General features: G+C 42.9%; 1 protein-coding gene across 1 annotated transcript; it reads right to left on the bottom strand.

Moving 5' to 3' along the window:
- Nucleotides 1–6632: 6632 nt before the first annotated feature.
- On the bottom strand, nucleotides 6633–19578 carry LOC122542660 (sperm axonemal maintenance protein CFAP97D1-like). Its single transcript, XM_043680651.2, has 5 exons — nucleotides 19473–19578; nucleotides 18962–19042; nucleotides 16238–16356; nucleotides 14040–14223; nucleotides 6633–8607 (listed from the first exon to the last, which is right to left on the bottom strand). The coding sequence occupies exons 1-5, from the start codon at nucleotides 19563–19565 to the stop codon at nucleotides 8482–8484; spliced, it is 603 nt and encodes a 200-aa protein (XP_043536586.2). The 5' UTR covers nucleotides 19566–19578; the 3' UTR covers nucleotides 6633–8481.
- Nucleotides 19579–19783: the final 205 nt, after the last annotated feature.

A 19783-nucleotide genomic window follows, 5' to 3' on the forward strand; every position in this document is an offset into this window, starting at 1 on the left:
ATGTAATCTAATCTAATCTAATCTAATTCCAACCACTACAAATGTAGGAGGAAAGATCACAGAAGCGCTTCACAGGAGGCTCCAAAGCACTGAGGATGTCACCTAGACAGGGGACGAAACGTCTGCAACACAAATTCCCAGCTCGGCGAACAGAACCACAACAACGAGCACCCGAGCTACAAATCTTCTCACAAACTTTGAATTCCTAGCCTCTAACCTGCTCTTGTAGCCACTGTGTTTGTTTGGTGAGCCCAGTGGAGTTTATGGTCAATGATAACTCCAAGACATTTGATAGTGGGGGATTCAGTGATGGTAACACCAATAAATATCAAGGGGTGATGGTTAGATTGTCTGTTATTGGAGATAGTTGCTACGTGGCATTTACGTGGCGCAAATGTTACTTGCCACTTATCAGTTCAAGTCTGGATAGTGTCTAGATCTTGTTGCATTTGAACATGGACTGCTTTAGTATCTGAGGAGTCTTGAATGCTGCAATCATCAGCAGAAATTCCCACTTCTGACCTTATGATGGAGGGAAGGTCAGTGATGAAGGTGCTGAAGATGGTTAGGTCTAGGACACTACCCTGAGGAACCCCGGCAGAGATGTCCTGGAGCTAAGATGACTGATCTCCAACCACCACAACCATCTTCCTATGTGCCAGGTATGACTCCAACCAACAGAGAGTTTGCCCACTGATTCCAGTTTGGCTAGGGCTCCTTGATGCCACACTCATATGGTCTTGATGTCAATGGCTGTCGTTCTCACCTCACTTGTGGAATTCAGCTCTTTTGTCCATGTTCGAACCAAGGCTGTAGTGAGGTCAGGAGCTGAGTGGCCCTGGCGGAACCCAAACTGGGTATCACTGAGTAAGTTATAGAGGCATAGAGTCAGAGAGATGTACAACATGGAAATAGACCCTATAGTCCAATTCGTGCATACCGACCATATGTACTAACCTAATCTAATCCCACTTGGCCCATATCCCTTTAAACCCTTCCTATTCATATACCCATCCATATAGGTTATTGCTGAGCAGGTGCTGTTTGGAAGCATTATTTGTGACATCTTCCATCACTTTACTGATGATCAACAGTAGACTGATGAGTTGGTAATCGACAGGGTTAGATTTGTCCTGCTTTTTGTGTGCTGGACATACCTGGGTAATTTTCCATATTATTGGAAAGTTTCCAGTGTTAGAACTGTTCTGGAGAACAGCTTGGCTAGGGGAGTGGCACATTCTGGAGCACAAGTCTTCAGTACAACTGTCATAATGTTGTCAGGACTCATAGCCTTGCAGAATTCAGTGTCTCCAACCAATTCTTGTTTTCATGTGGACTGAATTAAATTGACTGAAAACAAGCATCAATAGAGACCAATGGAGGAGGCTGACATGGATCATCTACTCAGCACTTCTGGCTGAAGATTGCTGCAAATGCTTCAGCCTTAATGTTTGCACTGAATTGCTGGGCTCTTCCATCATTGAGCCTCCTCCTCCAGTGAGCTGTGTAATTATCCACCACTCTGCTGAGTCTGTCTGCTGGTGGGTTAAAACATCATGAAGCAAACCCATATCAAACACTCATCCATCTTGTGTTAAGTTGAATGAAGATCTGTCTCATTTAATGTAGTTTAGCCTCTGGTACTGAACTTCTCCTGAGATCCAACAGAGGAACATAGGATTAGATCATTCAGCCGTTAAGCCTGTTCCACCATTCACTTTCAGGTGATCTGTAGCCTAACTCCAAATACCTGCCTTTGGCTCATATCCCTGAATACATTGGCTTAACAAAAATGTACCTAACTCAGTTTTAAAATTAACAACTGATCCAGCATCAACTGCCATTTGTGAGAGTTCCAAACATCTACCGCCCTTTGTGTATATAAGTGCTGCCTAACATCTCCCCTGAACAGTTTGCTCTAATTCACAGACAATGCTCCCTGGATCTAGAATCACCAACCAGTGGAAATGGTTTAGCTACACTACCTGTTCCTGTTAATATCAGGTCACCCCTTAATCTTCTACATTCTAGAGAAAATTTGCATAATTTCTCCTCAACAAAAAAAGACACAACCCAGATGGGACTTGAACCCATAATCCCTGTTTTAGGAAGCCAATGCCTTATCCATTAGGCCACTGGGGCTACAGGAATAGTGGGACAACACAGACCTAATGTAGGCTGAGCAGAAAAGGTAAGGAGAAAGTCTGAAAGACTCTAGTAAAAAATTTACTACATATTATCAATGTGGTGTTAGCCAGAGAGGAAGCTACAGTACCAAGAAAGCTGTAGACACCAATGTGTAGGATTGAGTTATTGTTCAACAATTTAACTTGTTTAAGCAAGTGAAGAATTAATTATATTCTATTTAATTATTGTTAGTAAACAGGTTCTGGAGAAAAGAAACCATATGAACCATGTCAAAAGTAAGGTGTATTGTGTTATTACTGTTTTATGATTAGGCTAATGGAAACTTACACTAATACAATGAGAATGCTTTGAAGTAAAATTCTTGAGGTAAACTCAAAGGCGTAGCTGGATTTCAAATGGGAACTTTAAATATGTAACAGACCTGCTAGTATGTTGAACCTTAATTTGTTTCAGGCATCAATGTTTGGTCAAAATACTGTCAAACATTGCCCTTGTAGTTAAAGAATGTTGATAGGTTTCGTTGAACATTCATAGATATCATTTTGGATCACTAATGTCCTTTAGGGAAGGAAGCTGCTGTCCTGACCAGGACCTGCCAGCATGTGGTTCCAGACCAACAGCAATATTATTGACTCTTTACTGCCTTCTGGGCAATAAGGGATGGGCAATAAATGATGGCATAGCCAGTGACACCCACATTTTTTTGTTAATCTCTAGGAAGTGATGCCAATACGTGATACTCTAAGCAGACATTGTTGATTGGTGCCATCTTCTCTCAGTAAAGATCTACAGAATTGGTGAGCTGACAGGGACGAGCAGACATAAAAAGCATAAAGTTGTAAAATAGAGTCATAGAGACATACAGCATGGAAACAGTCCTGTCGGTCCAACTAGTCCATGCTGACTATGTTCACAAACTATACTAGCCTGACCCGCTTGCACTTGGTCCTTATCCCTCCCAACTTTTCCTATATACATAATTATCTAAAAGCATTTCAAATTATGATGGCTCAGTGGTTGGGTTCAATTCCTGCCTTGGGCAATTATCTGTGTAGAGTTTGCACATTCTCTCTGTGACTGCTTGGGTTTCCTCCCACATTCCAGGGATATGCAGGCTTAGGTGAGTTGGCCATGCTAGATTGCCCATAGTATTCAGGGATGTGTAGGTTAGGTGTATTACTCTGGGTGGGTTGCTCTTTGGAGGGTTGGTGTGGACTTGTTGGGCTAAGGGGCCTGTTTACACACTGTAGAGATTCTACATCTATTAAAAAAACATTGTAACTGTATCTGCATCCACTGCTTCCTCTAGCATTTCATTCCATAAATGAACCACACTCTCTGTAAAAAGGTTTCCCCTCATGTCCTTTTCAAAACCTTCTCCCCCCACCTAAAAAATATGCCCCCTGGTTTTGAACTCCCCCACCTTAGGGAAAAGATCCTTATCGATGCCCCTCAGGATTTCATAATTCTCTGTAAGGTCACCCTTCAACCTCCGACAATCCAGTTAAAAAGTCCCAGCCTAACCAGCCTATTTTTATAACTCACACCTCCAATCCCGGCAACATCCTGGTAAATCTCTTCTGAACCCTCTCCAATGTAATAATATCCTTCCTATAGCAGAATGTGAGAACTGGACACAGTACTCCAGAAAAGGTCGGTACAACTTCAGTATAACATTCAACTCGTATACTCAAAGGTCTGACCAGCGAAGGCAAGCATGCTAAATGCCTTCTTAATCACTCTGCCTACCTGTGACACAAATGTCAAAGAATTTTGTACCTGAGCCCCTAGGTCTCTGTGTTGTCCAACACTACTTAGGGCCCTACCAGTAACTATGTCCTTGTTTTACCAAAATACAATTCCTTGTATTTATCCAAATTAAACTCCACCTGCCACTCCTCAGCCCATTGACCCAATTGATCAAGATTAATTTTAAAGTCTTTATCCATGGGGAGGCAGCTTGCACCTAAGAGATACTCCATTTGAAAGAATCTTGTCAGGCAATATAATTAATGTGAAAGAATCAGTCAGGAGATGGTAGGAAGTCATATCATTACATGACCATACTTTTAAATAAACCAACTAGGAATCAGGCAAATATTGTTTTACCAATCAAAATTGACCAAGCTCTGTTCGTGCATTAAGAAGTCAATTTGAGTTCAGGATGCTTTTGATTATGTTCTGGGACTAGCAGCTCATAAGAAGGGGTTGCATGGCACTGTGATAGTGCTCCTGATTTGTAAGCTTAAAGGCTCAGGTTCAAGTTCTGCCTGCTAAACAGATTGCTTATGGAGCCAAAAAAAAAAGGTATTTAGTAAAGCCTGAGTTTTTGAAGAAAAATCAAAGACAGAAGAACATAAGTCAACAGGACAAAACAAGAGACTTTTACCTAGCCAATTAGTGTTACAAAACTGGCATTGCAATATGGATAGGCTGAAAACTGCTGTTTCTATCAAACATTATTTCCTTTGTATTTTTTATGATAAACCTAATTCAGTGAAACCTGTGAGAGCATTTTTGTATGAAACGGTTTTATGAACTAACCATGACTAACCATTAGATTGGCTCTCTCCAGCAAAGTGTATAATCTAAAGTGATTTGCAATTTAAAATAATGTGCACCCTAAAATCTTGCAAAGTTGGGCAGAACAGTTTCAAGTTAAGTCTGGAGTAGTGTGAGATCATGCATTTAGAAAAGGCAATTGGGCACAGAATTATATAATAAACAGTGGGGATAGTGAGAGGTGGAGAGGAACAGGCATGTTGGAATCAACTCTGGCCAGGAAGACAAGGTGATTAAGAAGGCATTACCAAGGCATAGGGTGTAAGAGCTGTGAGGTGATGCTAGAATTGTAGAAAGCACTGGGTTACAGCCACAGTACAGCTTGCAATTCACTAACTATAAGAAACATGTAAATTGTGTGGGGCTGTGTTTAATGGTGGTTACACAGATCTCACTTGTCAGACACAGAGCTGCTGAGAACCCCATGTCATCTCCTTTAAAAAAGGCCTAGGCTTTTCCCAGAACCGATGCTCTTGAAATCCCTCCCCCGCACCCCCCACCAAGCCCAAGAGCAGCTGGACAATCAGAAGCTGGAAAGCTGGGGCTTGCTCAGCAGCACTATTGGGGAGATAGTGGCTGCTGCCAGTACTATATCCACCAAAGATCCAGGATCAAGATCACAGTGAATGTTGGCATAATAGGGGTTGTGGGATTCCCAGCCTCTCATGCTTCCTGATGCCAGGTCACTCAATCAGGCACTGAGTACCTTTGAACAGGGGCCCTCACACCCACTTCACTGGAAGTTCGCAAGCAACACTGATAGGATTTGCTTTTGAACTTCTTGCATTGCAAAACCCCCGCCCACCACTGTGGTGGGAGGGGACCCTTAGCAGGCATCAATTTTTTTCATTCAAAGACCTCAATTGACAGTGATATGGGAGGGCCATGCGAGAGTGACATTGGGTTACAGTTTCATAGTTTCTTGAAAGTGGAGTTGCAGGTAGACAGGGTAGTGATGAAGGTGTATGGTAGACTTGCCTTTATTAATCAGTGCGTTGAGTTTAAGAGATAGGATGTCATGTTGCAGCTGTACAGAATAGTGGTTAGGCCACTATTTGGAATACCACATTCAATTCTGGTCTCCCTGCCATCGGAAAGATGTCGTGAAAGTTGAAAGTGTGCAGAAAGGATTTACAAGGATGTTGCCGGGATTGGAGGGTTTGAGATAGAGGGAGAAGCTGGAGAGGCTGAATAGGCTGGGGCTATTTTTCTGAGAGTTATCAGAGGCTGAGGGGTGACCTTATAGAAGTTTATAAAATCATGAGGGGCATGGATAGGGTGAATAGCCAAGGACTTTTTCCCAGGGGTGGGGAAGTCCAAAATTAGATGGCATAGGTTTAAGGTGAGAAGGGAAAAATATAAAAGGGACCTAAGGGGCAACGTTTTCACACAGATGGTGATGCGTGCATAGAACAAACTGCCAGAGGGAGTGATGGAGGCTGGTACAATCAGAACATTTAAAAGGCATTTGGATGGGTACATGAAAAGGAAGAGTTTAGAGGGATATGAGCCAAATGCTGGCAAATAGAACTAAATTAATTTCAGATATCCGGTTGGCATGGACAGGTTTGACAGAAAGGTGTGTTTCCGTGCTGTACAACTCTATTACTCTATAATTGGGACAGGGGGGGAGGTTGCCTCCTGACACCCTCCCAACTAGGGATTAAGTACCCCTGCCACCAGACATCCAACCGGGTGTGGGTATTAAATTCCACCTGTGATTTGAGCTAGAGAGGGTACTATCTCTAAGGGTGGAGAGTTTTGATTGTATAGGCTGTGGTTGTTTTCTTTAAAACATACTAGGCCAAGGAGAAAGGTAACTAAAAAATTAGGAAGGGTTTGCTAGTGAAGAAGAAGGCTCTCTATTCCCCTCATGTGAAGGTTTACATAACCAAGGAAGAGTCAACATGGCTTCATGAAGGGAAAATCATGCCTAAAAAATTTATTATAGTTCATTGAAGAGGTAACAAGCAGGATAGACAAAGGGTAATCAATAAATATAATATATTTGGATTTCCAAAAGGTAATCAACAAGCTACTACATATGAGGTTCCTTAGTAAGATAAGAACAAATGGTGGGCAACATGGTGGCTCAGTGGTTAGCACTGCTACCTTTCAGCACCAGGGTCCCAGGTTTGATTCCAGCCTCAGGCAATGTTCTCCCTTTATCTGTGTGGGTTTTCTCCAGGTGCTTCGGTTTCCTCCCACAATCCAAAGCTGTGCGGGTCAGGTGAATTGGCCATGCTAAATTGCCCATAGTGTTAGGTGCATTAGTCAGAGGGAAATGGGTCTGGGTGGGTTACTCTTCAGAGGGTCGGTGTGGACTTGTTGGGCCGAAGGGCCTGTTTCTACGCTGTATGGAATCTAATCTATTAGTATCGGTAAGGGATTAGCTAACTTCATAGAAGATTGAGAATTACAGGATGGAAACCTGTAACCAATGGAATAGGAATTCCAGCTCTAGCCACAATTATTTATCATATATATTAATGATTTAGATGAAGGAAGTTTGCAGATGATACAAAAATTGGTTAAGGCAAGTAGTGAGGATGATACAAAGAATCCACACAGAGATACAGACCAAACTTGGCAGCTGGAATATCAATGTGGGGAATTGTGAGGTTTATGCACTTGGGTAAAAGAATAAAGAAGTTGAATGTTATTTAGTATGGGGAATACTGCAGAAATCTGCAGCGCAGAATGGTTAGAGAGTCCTTGTGAATTTGGCCAGCATGGTGAGTCAGTGGTTAGCACTGCTGCGTCACAGTGACACGGAACCAGGTTTGATTCCAGCCTTGGGTAATCGTCTGTGTGGAGTTTGCACATTCACCCCATGTCTGCGTGGCTTTCCGCTAGGTTCTCCAGTTTCCTCCCACAATCCAAAGATGTACAGGCTAGGTGGATTGGCCATGGGAAATGCAGGGTTACAGAGATAGAGTAATGGGGTGAGTCTGGATGGCATGCTGATCAGAGGGAGTTGATGGATCAAATGGCCTGCATCTACACCGTATAGATTAATTGAAATCACAAAAAGAAAGCATCCAAGTTCAGCAGGGAATAGGGAAGGCAAATAGTCTGTTGGCTCTTTATTTCAAAGGGAGTGGAGTATAAAAATAGGGAGATTTTTCTAAAACTATACAGAGCTTTAGTCAGACCACACTTGGAATACTGTAACAGTTTTAGTTCCTATATCTTACGAAAAATATACTGTATTGGAGGTGGTTTAGAAAAGGTTCATGAAGTTGATCCCAAGTGTGGAGAATTTTCTTTTGAGGAAAGGTTGAGTGGGTTGAAATCACATTTATTGGAATTTAGAAGAATTAGTGATAATCTTATTGATATATGCAAGAGTCTGAGGGGTCCTGATAGGGTTGTTTTCCCTGTGGGAAAGATTAGGACCAGACAGCATAATCTCAGAGTAAGGTGTCACAATTTAAGAGATGAGATTTTTTTCACAGAGTGGAGTGTATCTTCAAGTTTGTTACTGCAGAGGGCTATAGAGGTTGGGTCATTAAGTACATTCAAGGCCGAGATAGTCAGATTTTTAATCAGAAAGGGAATCAAGAATCATGGGGGAAAGGCAGGAAAGTGGAGTTGAGTGTTCACAGATCAGTTAGAATTAAGAGAGCAGACTCAATGGGTTGAGTGGCCTACGTCTGCTTCGACGGCTTATATGTAGGTTAAGATGTGAGGGGATTTGAGGAGAAATCTTTCTGAGTGATATGATTCGATGATTTGGTGAAAGATGGTGAAATGGGGGTATGAGATATTTCAGTGTCCAAGGCGTTTCTCCAAAGGGTCGCTGTTTTGCTGGTATTCCTCCTCAGTGGACTTCATCATAAAATTGTTGCTCATTGAGCCTCCAAATCCTCCATCATGAATCTTCTTTTGATACTTCTGTGGGGAAAGACAGAGATTTTTCTTCACAATACAGATTCATCCCAAATACTTTTTGTATACTTTATATGCCAAATAGCCATAAGATTTGTTGTTGGAGTAATTGCATCATTCCATTATGTACAATTGTAAGATGGAATCAGAGAATGACAATGCACTGAATGATGCCATTTGGCCCATTGTGTTTCTTTGGAAGAGCTTTCCAATTAATCTCAGTGACTCTGCTCAAGCCTCATAGCCCCACAAATCACTGCTTAGATTGTCAAGTATGATTTTAAAAGTAAGATTGTGTTTCAACCGGTAATAATTTCAAAAGCTTTCTACAGAAGAGTGCAGTTATAGCTCTATTCATAGGATTCTTATTTCTGCTGCAAGGGTCATGGGCTCAAGTCCAGTTGAGCACTTATAACAATATTGCAGGAGGAGACTATTTTGCCCTCTATTTGGACTGGCAGTTTGTGAGGGGAGCTTAGCCAATTCCATTTCTCATCATAACTCTGCAAATGTTTTCTCTTCATATAATAATTCAATTGGTTTCTGAAACCAATGTTGAATCTACCTCCATCATACACCCAGGCAGTGCATTTCACATTCTAATCACCTTGAAAACTCTAGAGTGCAGCAGAGATCCAGGATAAAACTCTGGGGTAATGAGATTGAATCCCACCACAGCTGGTGGCAAAGTGTGACCTTGTGACCATTGCCAGTTGTATGAACCTATCTGGTTCACTAATGTCCTTGAGTGGGAGGAAATCTAACCTACATGTGATTCCAGCCTTCAGCAAAGTGGTTGACTCTTAATAACCCTAGCGCTCAGTTAAAGGGCAATTAGAGATGGGCAATAAAAGCTGGTCTTGTCAGTGATGCCCATTTCCCATGAATATATTAAAAATCATTTTTTTTACTGTTTGAGTGCCTTGGTTTTGGACAGTTGTTATACCTTAGGGTTGTTTTGTCAAACGTTCATTGGGTGGAATCTTTGTCTCCTGTTGACATATCCAAAGGTGGAAACAGAAATGTGTGGCACTCTGAGGCACAGCCCCCAGCCATGCCCATACCTGCAGTGGCCAGCCAATTAGATATGATAAGCCATGGGCCCCATCCACTCATTTGCCAGGAAAAGGCCCCACCTCTACCTTGAAAGATTGGGACACTGAGTTCCCTGTTTGTGAGGAGTTTCTGTTGGCAGTTACTCAGCACTGTTTCCAGAGAAAGATGAAGAGATCTTGCGGGGGCAGGGCCTCATTCTGGCAAGAATATGGAGACAATCAGATGTGTCTCTCCATTTCCCCTGTTCTGCCTTCAACGATCCTTAACCCACACACTAACTATGACTTACCATGGGTCTCTGCCCTGTCACCATTGGTTGATCTCCCCGCAGCCTAACAGATATGGCCCAGCAGTACCCTTATCCTTAACCTGCCAATCATCATCATCCACCTTTCCTCTATCATCTTCAACCTTCCTCTGTGACTCTCAACACTCAGGCCTTCATTTTTGACCTTTCCTGCATGGCCTTTGTTCTCCCCAAACTCATGATTGACCTATCCATCCACTGACATTGACCTCCCCAAGGGATTTCAGTCTGTTCCGCATGGGTTTTTGTAAGGCCACCAAACCCCTCCCACATTCAATCAGGCACGGTCTGTTCCTCCTTCTTATGTGACTAATGCTTCCTCTCTGCTAGTCGAACAAAGCTCCCTCAACAAAAACAATACTCCTATTCAATCCAAATGCATCCACAAAGAGTAAGTCATCCTTTACATGACATCTTTACCAGGTGTGAATCTGAGTGCAGGTAGAGTCACAGAGTCAATAGCCCATTGCGTTCTACATCAGTCAAACTCAAGCACTTCACTGTTCTCATTTCATTTTCCAGCATTTGGCTTATAGCCTTGTCTATCTTGGCATCATAGGTGCGCAATTGAATATTTCTTAAATGTCATGAGGGTTTCTGCCTTTACCATCTTTACAGTGAGTTGCAGATTCCCATCACCCTCTCTCTCAGTGAAAAATCTTTTCCTCACATCCCCTGTAAGCCTGCTGTCCTTTACCTTAAATCTATGCTCCTGGTCATTTATTCCTCCAGCAAAGGGAATGAGTTCCTTCCTGTCCAACCTGTATTTGCCCCTCAAAGTTTTATTAATCTCCATCATGTTCCCCTTCAGTCTCATCTACTCCAAGGAAAACAACCTCAATCTGTTCAATCTCTCTTCATGAACAAAGAGGATTGATGAGGGCAGAGCAGTAGATATGATCTGTATGGACTTCAGTAAGGTATTTGACAAGGTTCCCCATGGGAGACTGGTGAGCAAGGTTAGATCTCATGGAATACAAGGAGAACTAGCCATTTGGCTAGAACTGGCTCAAAGGTAGAAGACAGAGGGTGGTGGTGGAGGGTTGTTTTTTCAGACTGGAGGCCTGTGACCAGCGCAGTGCCACAAGGATCAGTGCTGGGTCCACTACTTTTCATTATTTACATAAATGATTTGGATGGGAAAATAAGAGGTACAGTTAGTAAGTTTGCTGATGACACCAAAATTGGAGATGTAGTGGACAGCGAAGAAGGTTACCTCAGACTACAACAGGATCTTGATCAGATGGGCCAATGGGCTGAGAAGTGGCAGATGGAGCTTAATTTAGATAAATGTGAGGTGCTGCATTTTGGGAAAGCAAATCTTAGCAGGACTTATACACTTAGTGGTCAGGTCCTAGGGAGTGTTGCTGAACAAAGAGACCTTAGAGTGCAGGTTCATAGCTCCTTGAAAGTGGAGTCGCAGGTAGATAGGATAGTGAAGAAGGCGATGGGTATGGTTTCCCTTATTGGTCAGAGTAATGAGTAGAGGAGTTTGGAGGTCATGTTGCGGCTGTACAGGACATTGGTTAGGCCACTGTTGCAATATTGCGTGCAATTCTGGTCTCCTTCCTATCGGAAAGACTTTGTGAAACTTGAAAGGGTTTAGAAAAGATTTACAAGGAGGCTGCGAGGTAACCTTATAGAGATTTATAAAATCATGAGGGGCATGGATAGGGTAAATAGGCAAAGTCTTTTCTCTGGGGTGGGAGAGTCCAGAACTAGAGGGCATAGTTTAGGGTGAGAGGGGAAGATATAAAAGAGACCCAAGAAGCAACCTTTTCACTCAGAGGGTGGTACGTGTATGGAATGAGCTGCCAGAGGAAATGGTGGAGGCTAGTACAATTGCAACATTTAAAAGGCATCTGGATGGGCATATGAATAGGAAGGGTTTGGAGGAGCATGGGCCAGGTGCTGGTAGGTGGGACTAGATTGGGTTGGGATATCTGGTCGGCACGGACAAGTTGGACCGAAGGGTCTGTTTCCGTGCTGTACATCTCTATGACTCTATGACTAAAACTCTCCAGCCCAGGAAACAACCTGGTAACATGTTTTTCCTTGCTACATAAAGGAACAATTTATTTCTTTATTTTTCTATTTTTTTTCCTTAAGAATTTGTACTTAAGATTCTGTACTAGGTACCTTTGTAACTAAGATGGCACTGTAAGTGGTGACTTGTAAACTTTTCACTGTTCTCATTTGAGTACATGTGACAATAAAGCTAATTCTAGTTCTAATTGAGTGAAGTTATATTTCAGTGAGTATGCATGACAAGCTAATGTGTTAAAAAGAGGTTCCCATTGCTAACCATCGGGAAGCACAAGTAGGCTTCAGTTAACTATTAACCTCATACTAGCAGCCTTACTGCTGCCAAAAAGCTGATATTTTGCTTCTTGCTCCCTAAGTACCTTTGCTCACTTCACAGGATTCTGCCCACTGACTGTAATCCATGGGAAACATTCCAGAAAATTGGGTTTTCTGACACCTGCCAGGCCTGCCCCCACACCAACGTTACCAATGGCAGGGGAGGCTTTGGGAAGTCCACCTACCTGTGGGCAAATTGAAGCCCTTACTGAGCACCCCTCTGACCATCACTGGGATTTTAGCTAGGTTGGGATAGGCCCATACCAAGTGTGCAGTCCTGTTGGGTTGGTGGCCAGTCAAGTGGGGGGAGGGGTGTCTCCTTTACAGTTGCTCTGCGCCGTCAGAGCTCACCTCGCTTCCCTATGGTGGTGAATTGGGGATAGGTGAAGACCGGTAGATGGTATGAACTGGTTGGTCAATGGGAGGAATGAATCCGGTTGGTGGCAGGAAGCAGTGGAAAGGAGGGGGACAGGGAGGGGCTGGGAAGGGAATCGGAGGATGAGGTGGGAGGATATTTGAAATTGGAGAACTCAATGTTAAGTACACCGGGATGTGTGCCTGGCTTGCTGTGTTCTTCCAGCCTCCTGCCTATCTACTTTGGATTGCAGCATCTGCAGTTTTTTTCTGTCTGTATTGCTGAATGCCTGCTTTGGTACTGAATGTGATCCCTGCAATGGCTACTGCACCAAGTGGCGCTGCTGTGCCCTATGTACTGCCAGCCATCCAAATTTTTGGCAACTCTCAGAGGTGGAAGGCCATAAGTAACAGTCGGGCAAGCTGACCAAGTGGAAATGGACTAGACCCTAGTGTTAGCAAATGTTGAAACCACAGTCAGACTCCAGCCACAAGAATCTGTCCCACTCTAACTTTCCCATTGCATTCTAGCCTTGTTTCCCTTGACAATGTTACCTCCTTCACTTAACAAACCTGACCTCAGATACATTGATGCTTTCTACTCCAACCATCATGTTTAGATGTGAGAGACATGTATCTGGAATTATCCTAGTCAAGGAAGGCCTGAACAATGAAAATATAAATATGGAACTATATCTAACTAACACCTTTTGCTAGCTGCTATTAAAGTTGCAGGATTTCCACTTGAGCTATACAACCAGACTATCTTCTTGCGGGCAATTAGGAATGTGCCCATAAATGTTGGCCTACCCAGTGGACACCCACTTCCCATGAAACAATATATTTTTAAAAGATTGATATTCACAACCACCAGATGTCTCAAAGCCAATGAAGTACTAAGTTTGGTCTCTGTTGTAATATAGAGAACACAGCAGTCATTGCTTGTACTGCAGGAACTCACAAGCAGCAATACCTTTCAAAAGAGAATTGGATAGTTATCTGGAGAAAAAATATTTGCAGGGTTGACAGGGGAAGGGCAGCGGAGTGGGACTTGGGGAGTTGCTCCTGCAGCGAACCAGCAGAAATGCAATGGCCTCCTTCTGTGATGTAACCATTTCATGATACAACCTTGGAATTCAGAATCTCACTTTCTTCTCTCTCTCAACCTGCTATAGAATCTTCAGCTCTCACCATTTGTACAGTATTTGCAGGCTAAAGGCCTAACTGCATCCTCCTATTTCGTCTGTCCCCGCATCAGCAGATCCCTCATGTACACTTTAAGCCTCCCTCAATGTTGGGTTGTCTCAGCCTTACCCTTTTGGGAGCAAACTTCCACATTCTCACTTAATGTCTGTCTCACCTGCTCAGTTTTTAGGCCACGTGGATAGCGTGCAATGTGATTCTGCAGTCTCTGCACTTTCTCCCACTCCTCATCCAGTCTGCTGCGTCTATATTCCGACTGGCAATGTGTGATGCAATGTAGCATGGCTTGGTTCTCCTGCTGTATCTGTTTCAGCTCCCTCTGATGCTTCTCCGCATTTAGACTGCATGGAGAGATATCAGCTCAGGAACAACATCAAAGCAGTAAAAAGAAGATAAAGATTAAATGAGAAAGTGGTGACACTTCAGGGCCAAGGTGTTTGATCTCAATCATCCCAAGTGGGGTCCATAAAATCGGGTAGGATGGCAGGGAATGCAGTCTAGCTGTCTCTGGTGGTATTTTATCAGGAGTAGGCTATGTGACCTGGTGATCTGGCCATCTAAAGACCGACCCAAGACCTTAGTGTCACCTAACATATTTAAGATGAAACTAAGTATCCCAGAAAATTAAGGGGCAGAAGGGATGCAGGAACGTGACAAACAATCAGGATCACAAGTGAAAATGTACAAGTATGAAAGGGTGACAAGATCCCTGGATCCAAAGGAATGCAGTTCCAGCAGTGACCATCCTCCCGGTGACACTAGAGTGATTGAAGAGCTGTTGGATTTCTAATTGGCCACAATCCCTGGAGGCAAGTCATCCTACCTCAAAAAGCCATGCCTTTGGGCAATTAATTGCTGGAGCCATGTGGAATGGAGCCAAGAATCCCAGGGAAGTGGCTGATGTGAGATTCTGACTTTCAGCTGGTGGCAAGGTTACCATTTCCCATTAAATCCTTGCCATAGAATGCATTTCAGAAAGTCGACAAGGCTCTATCAGCAACAACTGAATCCTGGCACCTCCACCTCATCACTATGTTCTCTCGGGAGAGGGGAAGTGTACCATATCCAAATTCACTGGGTTATGCACAGGCAGTGGCCAGGGTTCTCCAGTTTGTTACAGTTCCAGATGGGGGTGCCCTAAAATCTTTAGATTCCCAGGTGAGGAGGAATGAACTGGCTCCCCTTCTATATTCACCCCAACCTGGTCGAAACAAGGCTAATTTTAAAACTGATCCACTGGGGGATACCTTTATTCCAGACTCAAAGGGACTTGTGTTTTTAAAGGAGCCAATTTAACTGGGCTTTCATCTATTAATAGAGCCTGAATGTTTGTGCGAAATTGCTCAATATGAGAAGAATTAGAAATGCGATAGATGTAGCTACAGATAAGAGGCTTCAGTGCAAAAAGGCAAAAAATTAAAAAATGGAATCAGAGATTGAATTGTTTGCAAAAAGGAGATAGTTGAATGTTGTTGCCATTGCAATGGAAATTTTTGGTAGTGTTGACATTGGTGATTGAATAGTCAGTTTCACGACCCTTAGTTTTGCAGTTTGGTTGAGATTCTGTTGTTCTGAATCCTTTTGACCTGATTCCAGCATTCAGATTGAGAGAGAGTCTTTTGTTGTTCTGTTTCCCTTTCCCTGGCTTGCTAGCTCACTGACTTCTAACACTCAGAATGAAGGAAACCCTTAACCTCCAACAGAAATGTGGCTTCAGGATAGTTCTTTGACTGTGACCTTCACAGCACATAAATACTTGAACCCAGGCTAGTCCTAATCCTCACTTTCTCCATGATTAGCTTAGCACAATCAGTCCCATACCACACACCAGGAGATTCGAATCTAGCTTTTTATCCTCTGTCATTGTTTATACTTCAAATGGAAATATGCAAAATACGTCTGCAATGGTGGAGTTGTGAAAATTGAGAATGCCCAAGAGACCAGTACTGCTAGGATACAGTTACCTCAGAGGGCTGTGGAGTTGGAGGGGATTACAGAGATAGCTGGGGAATGAGACCTCAGAGAATTTGAAAACAAGGAGGGTGTTGCTTACCTGAGCACCATTGCAAATCAGTGGGCACCAGAGTGATATGGGAAGGGATTGGTGCGAGTTAAGGTATCGGAATGTTGGCTGATCTCAGGATTGCAGAGGGTAGAATGTGGAAGGTTAGCCAGAAATGCATTGTCAATTCTAAACGTAACAAAGACATGAATGAGGGTTTTAGCAGCAGATGAGTTGAGGCAAGAGTGATATTGTGGAGGTGGAATTATGTGGTAGGAAGCTTATGTTGAGATCAAACATAAAATCAAGCACTGAAATCTTAAGCTTCTTCTACATGCTCCTAACTTCCATACCTTTTATTTGTGTAGTTATTCCAATTGTCTACAGTCCCATCGGAACTCATAATTTCAGACAGTTTGCAAGAAAGAATCTGGTTGTCTCTTCTGATAATAGCCAAACGTTCTTTCTCTAGCTGAATAAAGAACATGCAATGTTAATGATTGGTGCATCTGGATTCTCTGTAGTCATTGCAGTTAATTATTGCTGAACTCACCAACAAAATATAACATTCAACACAAAGTACAAACTCAATGAGACTTTGTTTCTGTGTGTAGACCTTGTTCCATTCCCCAATCTGACCTCCAACCTATGGACTAATTGGTCAAAGACTTTTCTTGGAGAGTGTGGGTGTTGCCAATATAGTTGTCCATTCCAAACTGCCCTTGAACGGATTGTTTGCTGGACCAATTTAGAAGGCAGTTAAGAGTCAATCACATTGTTGTGGGTCTGGGGTAACATGTAGGCTGGACCAGGTAAGTATGGCAGATTTCCTTCCCTAAAGGACATTATTGAAACTGATGGGTTTTTACAGCAATCAGTAATAGTTTCATAGTTAAAAGTCATACAACACCGGGTTATAGTCCAACAAGTTTATTTGGAAATACAAGCATTTGGAGCGCTGTTCCTTCATTGGGTAGCTAGTGGAGCAGGATCACATCTCTGGAACCCAGGTCTCTTAGCTCAGTTGATCGGATACCTAGAGAGTAATGCTTAGTGATAGCAACAGTACAATCCCTGTACTGCTCTGCTAGTTTGTGGAATCCAAACTCTTTGATTTTCTCTGTGCTTGCTGTAGAGTGGTGTCCCTCAAGCTATCAAGAGCAATTATCTTGCTTTAATACAGAGAGATACCAACAGTCATAGAGTCACAGATATGTACAGCACGGAAACAGACATTTCGGTCCAACTTGTCCATGCCATCCAGATATCCCAACTCAACCTAGTCCCACCTGCCGGCACCCAGTCCATATCCCTTCAAACCCTTCCCATTCATATACCCATCCAGATACCTTTTAAATGTTGCAACTGTACTAACCTCCACTATTTCATCTGATAGCTCATTCCATACAAGTACCACCCCCTGAGTGAAAAAGTTGCCCCTTAGGTCCCTTTTTTATCCTTCCCCTCTCACCCTAAACCTATGTCCTCTAGTTCAGGACTCCCCCACTCCAGGGAAAAGATTTTGTCTATTTATCCTATCCATGCCCCTCATGATTTTATAAACCTCTATAAAGTCACCCCTCAGCCTCTGACGCTCCAGAGAAACAACCCCGGCCTAATTAAGCTCAAATCCTCCAACCTTGGCAACATCCTTGTAAATCTTTTCTGAACCCTTTCAAGTTTCACAATATCCTTGCAATGGCCTAACCAATGTCCTGTACAGTCGCAACATAACCTCCAAACTCCTGTACTCATTACTCTGACCAATAAGGGAAAGCATACCAAACGCCTTCTTCACTATCCTATCTACCTGCAACTCCACTTTCAAGGAACTGTGAACCTGCACTCCAAGGTCTCTTTGTTCAGCAACACTCCCTAGGACCTTACCATTAAGTGCATAAGTCCTGCTAAGATTTGCTTTCCCAAAATGCAGCACCTAACATTTATCTAAATTAAACTCCATCTGCCACTTCTCAGCCAATTGGCCCATCTGGTCAAGATCCAGTTTTAATCTAAAGTAACCTTCTTCACTGTCCACTACATGTCTAATTTTGGTGTCATCAGCAAACATACTAACTGTACATCTTATGCTCACATCCAAATCATTTATATAAATCACGAAAAGTAGTGGACCCAGCACCGATCCTTGTGGCACTCCATTGGTCACAGGCCTCCAGTCTGAAAAACAACCCTCCATCATCATCCTCTGTCTTCTACCTTTGAGACAGTTTTGTATCCAAATGGCTAGTTCTCCCTGCATTCCATGAGATCTAATCTTGCTAACCAGTCTCCCATGGGAAACCTTGTCGAACGCCTTACTGGAGTCCATTTGATCACGTCCACTGCTCTGCCGTCATCAATCCTCTTTATTACGTCTTCAAGAAGCTCAATCAAGTTCTTTGTGTATTTGTGCAAATACTGAGAGTGACTTTACAATTCTAAAATTAATGAACAGAATTTAAATTCCACCAGCTGCTGTTTTGTGATTAGTTGACCTTAAGGAGAGGCAGTGGCAAAGAAGAACAAAGAAAATTTACAGCCCAGGAGCAGGCCCTTCAGCCCTCCAAGCCTGAGTCGATCCAAATCCACTGTCTAAACCTGTCACCCAATTCCTAAGCATCTGTATCCCCCTGCTCCCCATCTACTCATGTATCTGTCCAGACGCATCTTAAATGAATCTACTGTGCCTGCCTCTACCACCACTGCTGGCAACATGTTACAGACACTTACCATCCTCTGTGTAAAGTACTTGCCGCATGTATCCCCCTTAAATTTTTCACCTCTCACCTTGAAAGCGTGACCTCTCGCTATTGAATCCTTCACCCTGGGAAAAAGCCTCTCTCTGTCGACCCTGTCTATACCCTTCATGATTTTGTAGACCTCAATCAGGTACCCCCTCAATCTCTAATGGAAACAATCCTAACCTATTCAACCTCTCTTCATAGCTAGCACCTTTTATACCAGGCAACATCCTCGTAAACCTTCTCTGCACCCTCTCCAAATCCAGAGTGAATGCTCACCTACTATTGCTGTTCACTATCCAAGACTGAATTTGAAATAAAGATGCACATTTATACCTGCAGTTTTTTTAGCTTGACTTGAAGATGAGCAGGAGTCTGAGGTCCCCTTGTATCCACAACTGTGGTCGCCTTTTGCACCTATGGATTGAGCATACTAATAATTATACTGTCAGACATTTCACAAAGAAGCAGGCTTCAAATCCAACTTTCGGTTAGAAACGGTTTCTATTGCTCAATGTACTGGAGTGGAAGATGGAGTGTGTGCTGGATTACTCTGCACTTTGAAGAGCTGAAAAATGTGTTGCTGGAAAAGCGCAGCAGGTCAGGCAGCATCAAAGGAGCAGGAGAATCGAAGATTCCTGAAGAAGGGCTTATGTTTCAGCTCTGATCTCCAGCATCTGCAGTCCTCACTTACTCTGCACTTTGCCTGGATGAGTGCTGCTCATATGATATTGATAAACTTCAAAATCCTTCCCAGAGTTCAAAAACACACCAGTAACATGATATAAAAAAAATTGACATGTCATTTTAAAACAATATTTAAATTTTTGAGAATGTTTGATACAACCTTTGTCCTGTGCCTTTGATAATCATTCTTGTCCCATTTCTGTTGTAGGTACTTGTTGCTGGTTGGAATGATGGTTTGATAAGCTCGATGCATCTTCAAATATCTAGAGAGGTGAATGTGATCCTAGAGAGTTGAGTTACTAAGTAGATCAAAATGGATATGCTGACCAGTGAGTCAGAACATTACCCCACACTGAGCTCCTTTTCCTGGGTCCTAGTGCCTTGCTGTGTCTGAATTTGTGTGTGGAGGCAGACAAATTCATTTTGCATACACAGCAAAACCTTTTAACTTCACTCCATTTTCATTGGAGG

The sequence above is a fragment of the Chiloscyllium plagiosum genome, unplaced genomic scaffold (genome assembly GCF_037043375.1).
Source record: "Chiloscyllium plagiosum isolate Xiang-an unplaced genomic scaffold, Cpla_swu_hap1 HiC_scaffold_42, whole genome shotgun sequence".
Taxonomy (NCBI): Eukaryota; Metazoa; Chordata; class Chondrichthyes; order Orectolobiformes; family Hemiscylliidae; genus Chiloscyllium; species Chiloscyllium plagiosum.

Bases quoted from the DNA above. Each gene is read 5' to 3' on its own strand.
- LOC122542660 (XM_043680651.2), bottom strand. From the start codon at position 19,565: ATGCATCGAGCTTATCAAACCATCATTCCAACCAGCAACAAGTACCTA. The intron at 19,043-19,472 runs GTTGTATCAAAC...CTCAATCCATAG, and splicing joins ATCAAAGGCACAGGACAAAG to GTGCAAAAGGCGACCACAGT. The intron at 14,224-16,237 runs GTATGGAAGTTA...CTCTCCATGCAG, and splicing joins AATAACTACACAAATAAAAG to TCTAAATGCGGAGAAGCATC.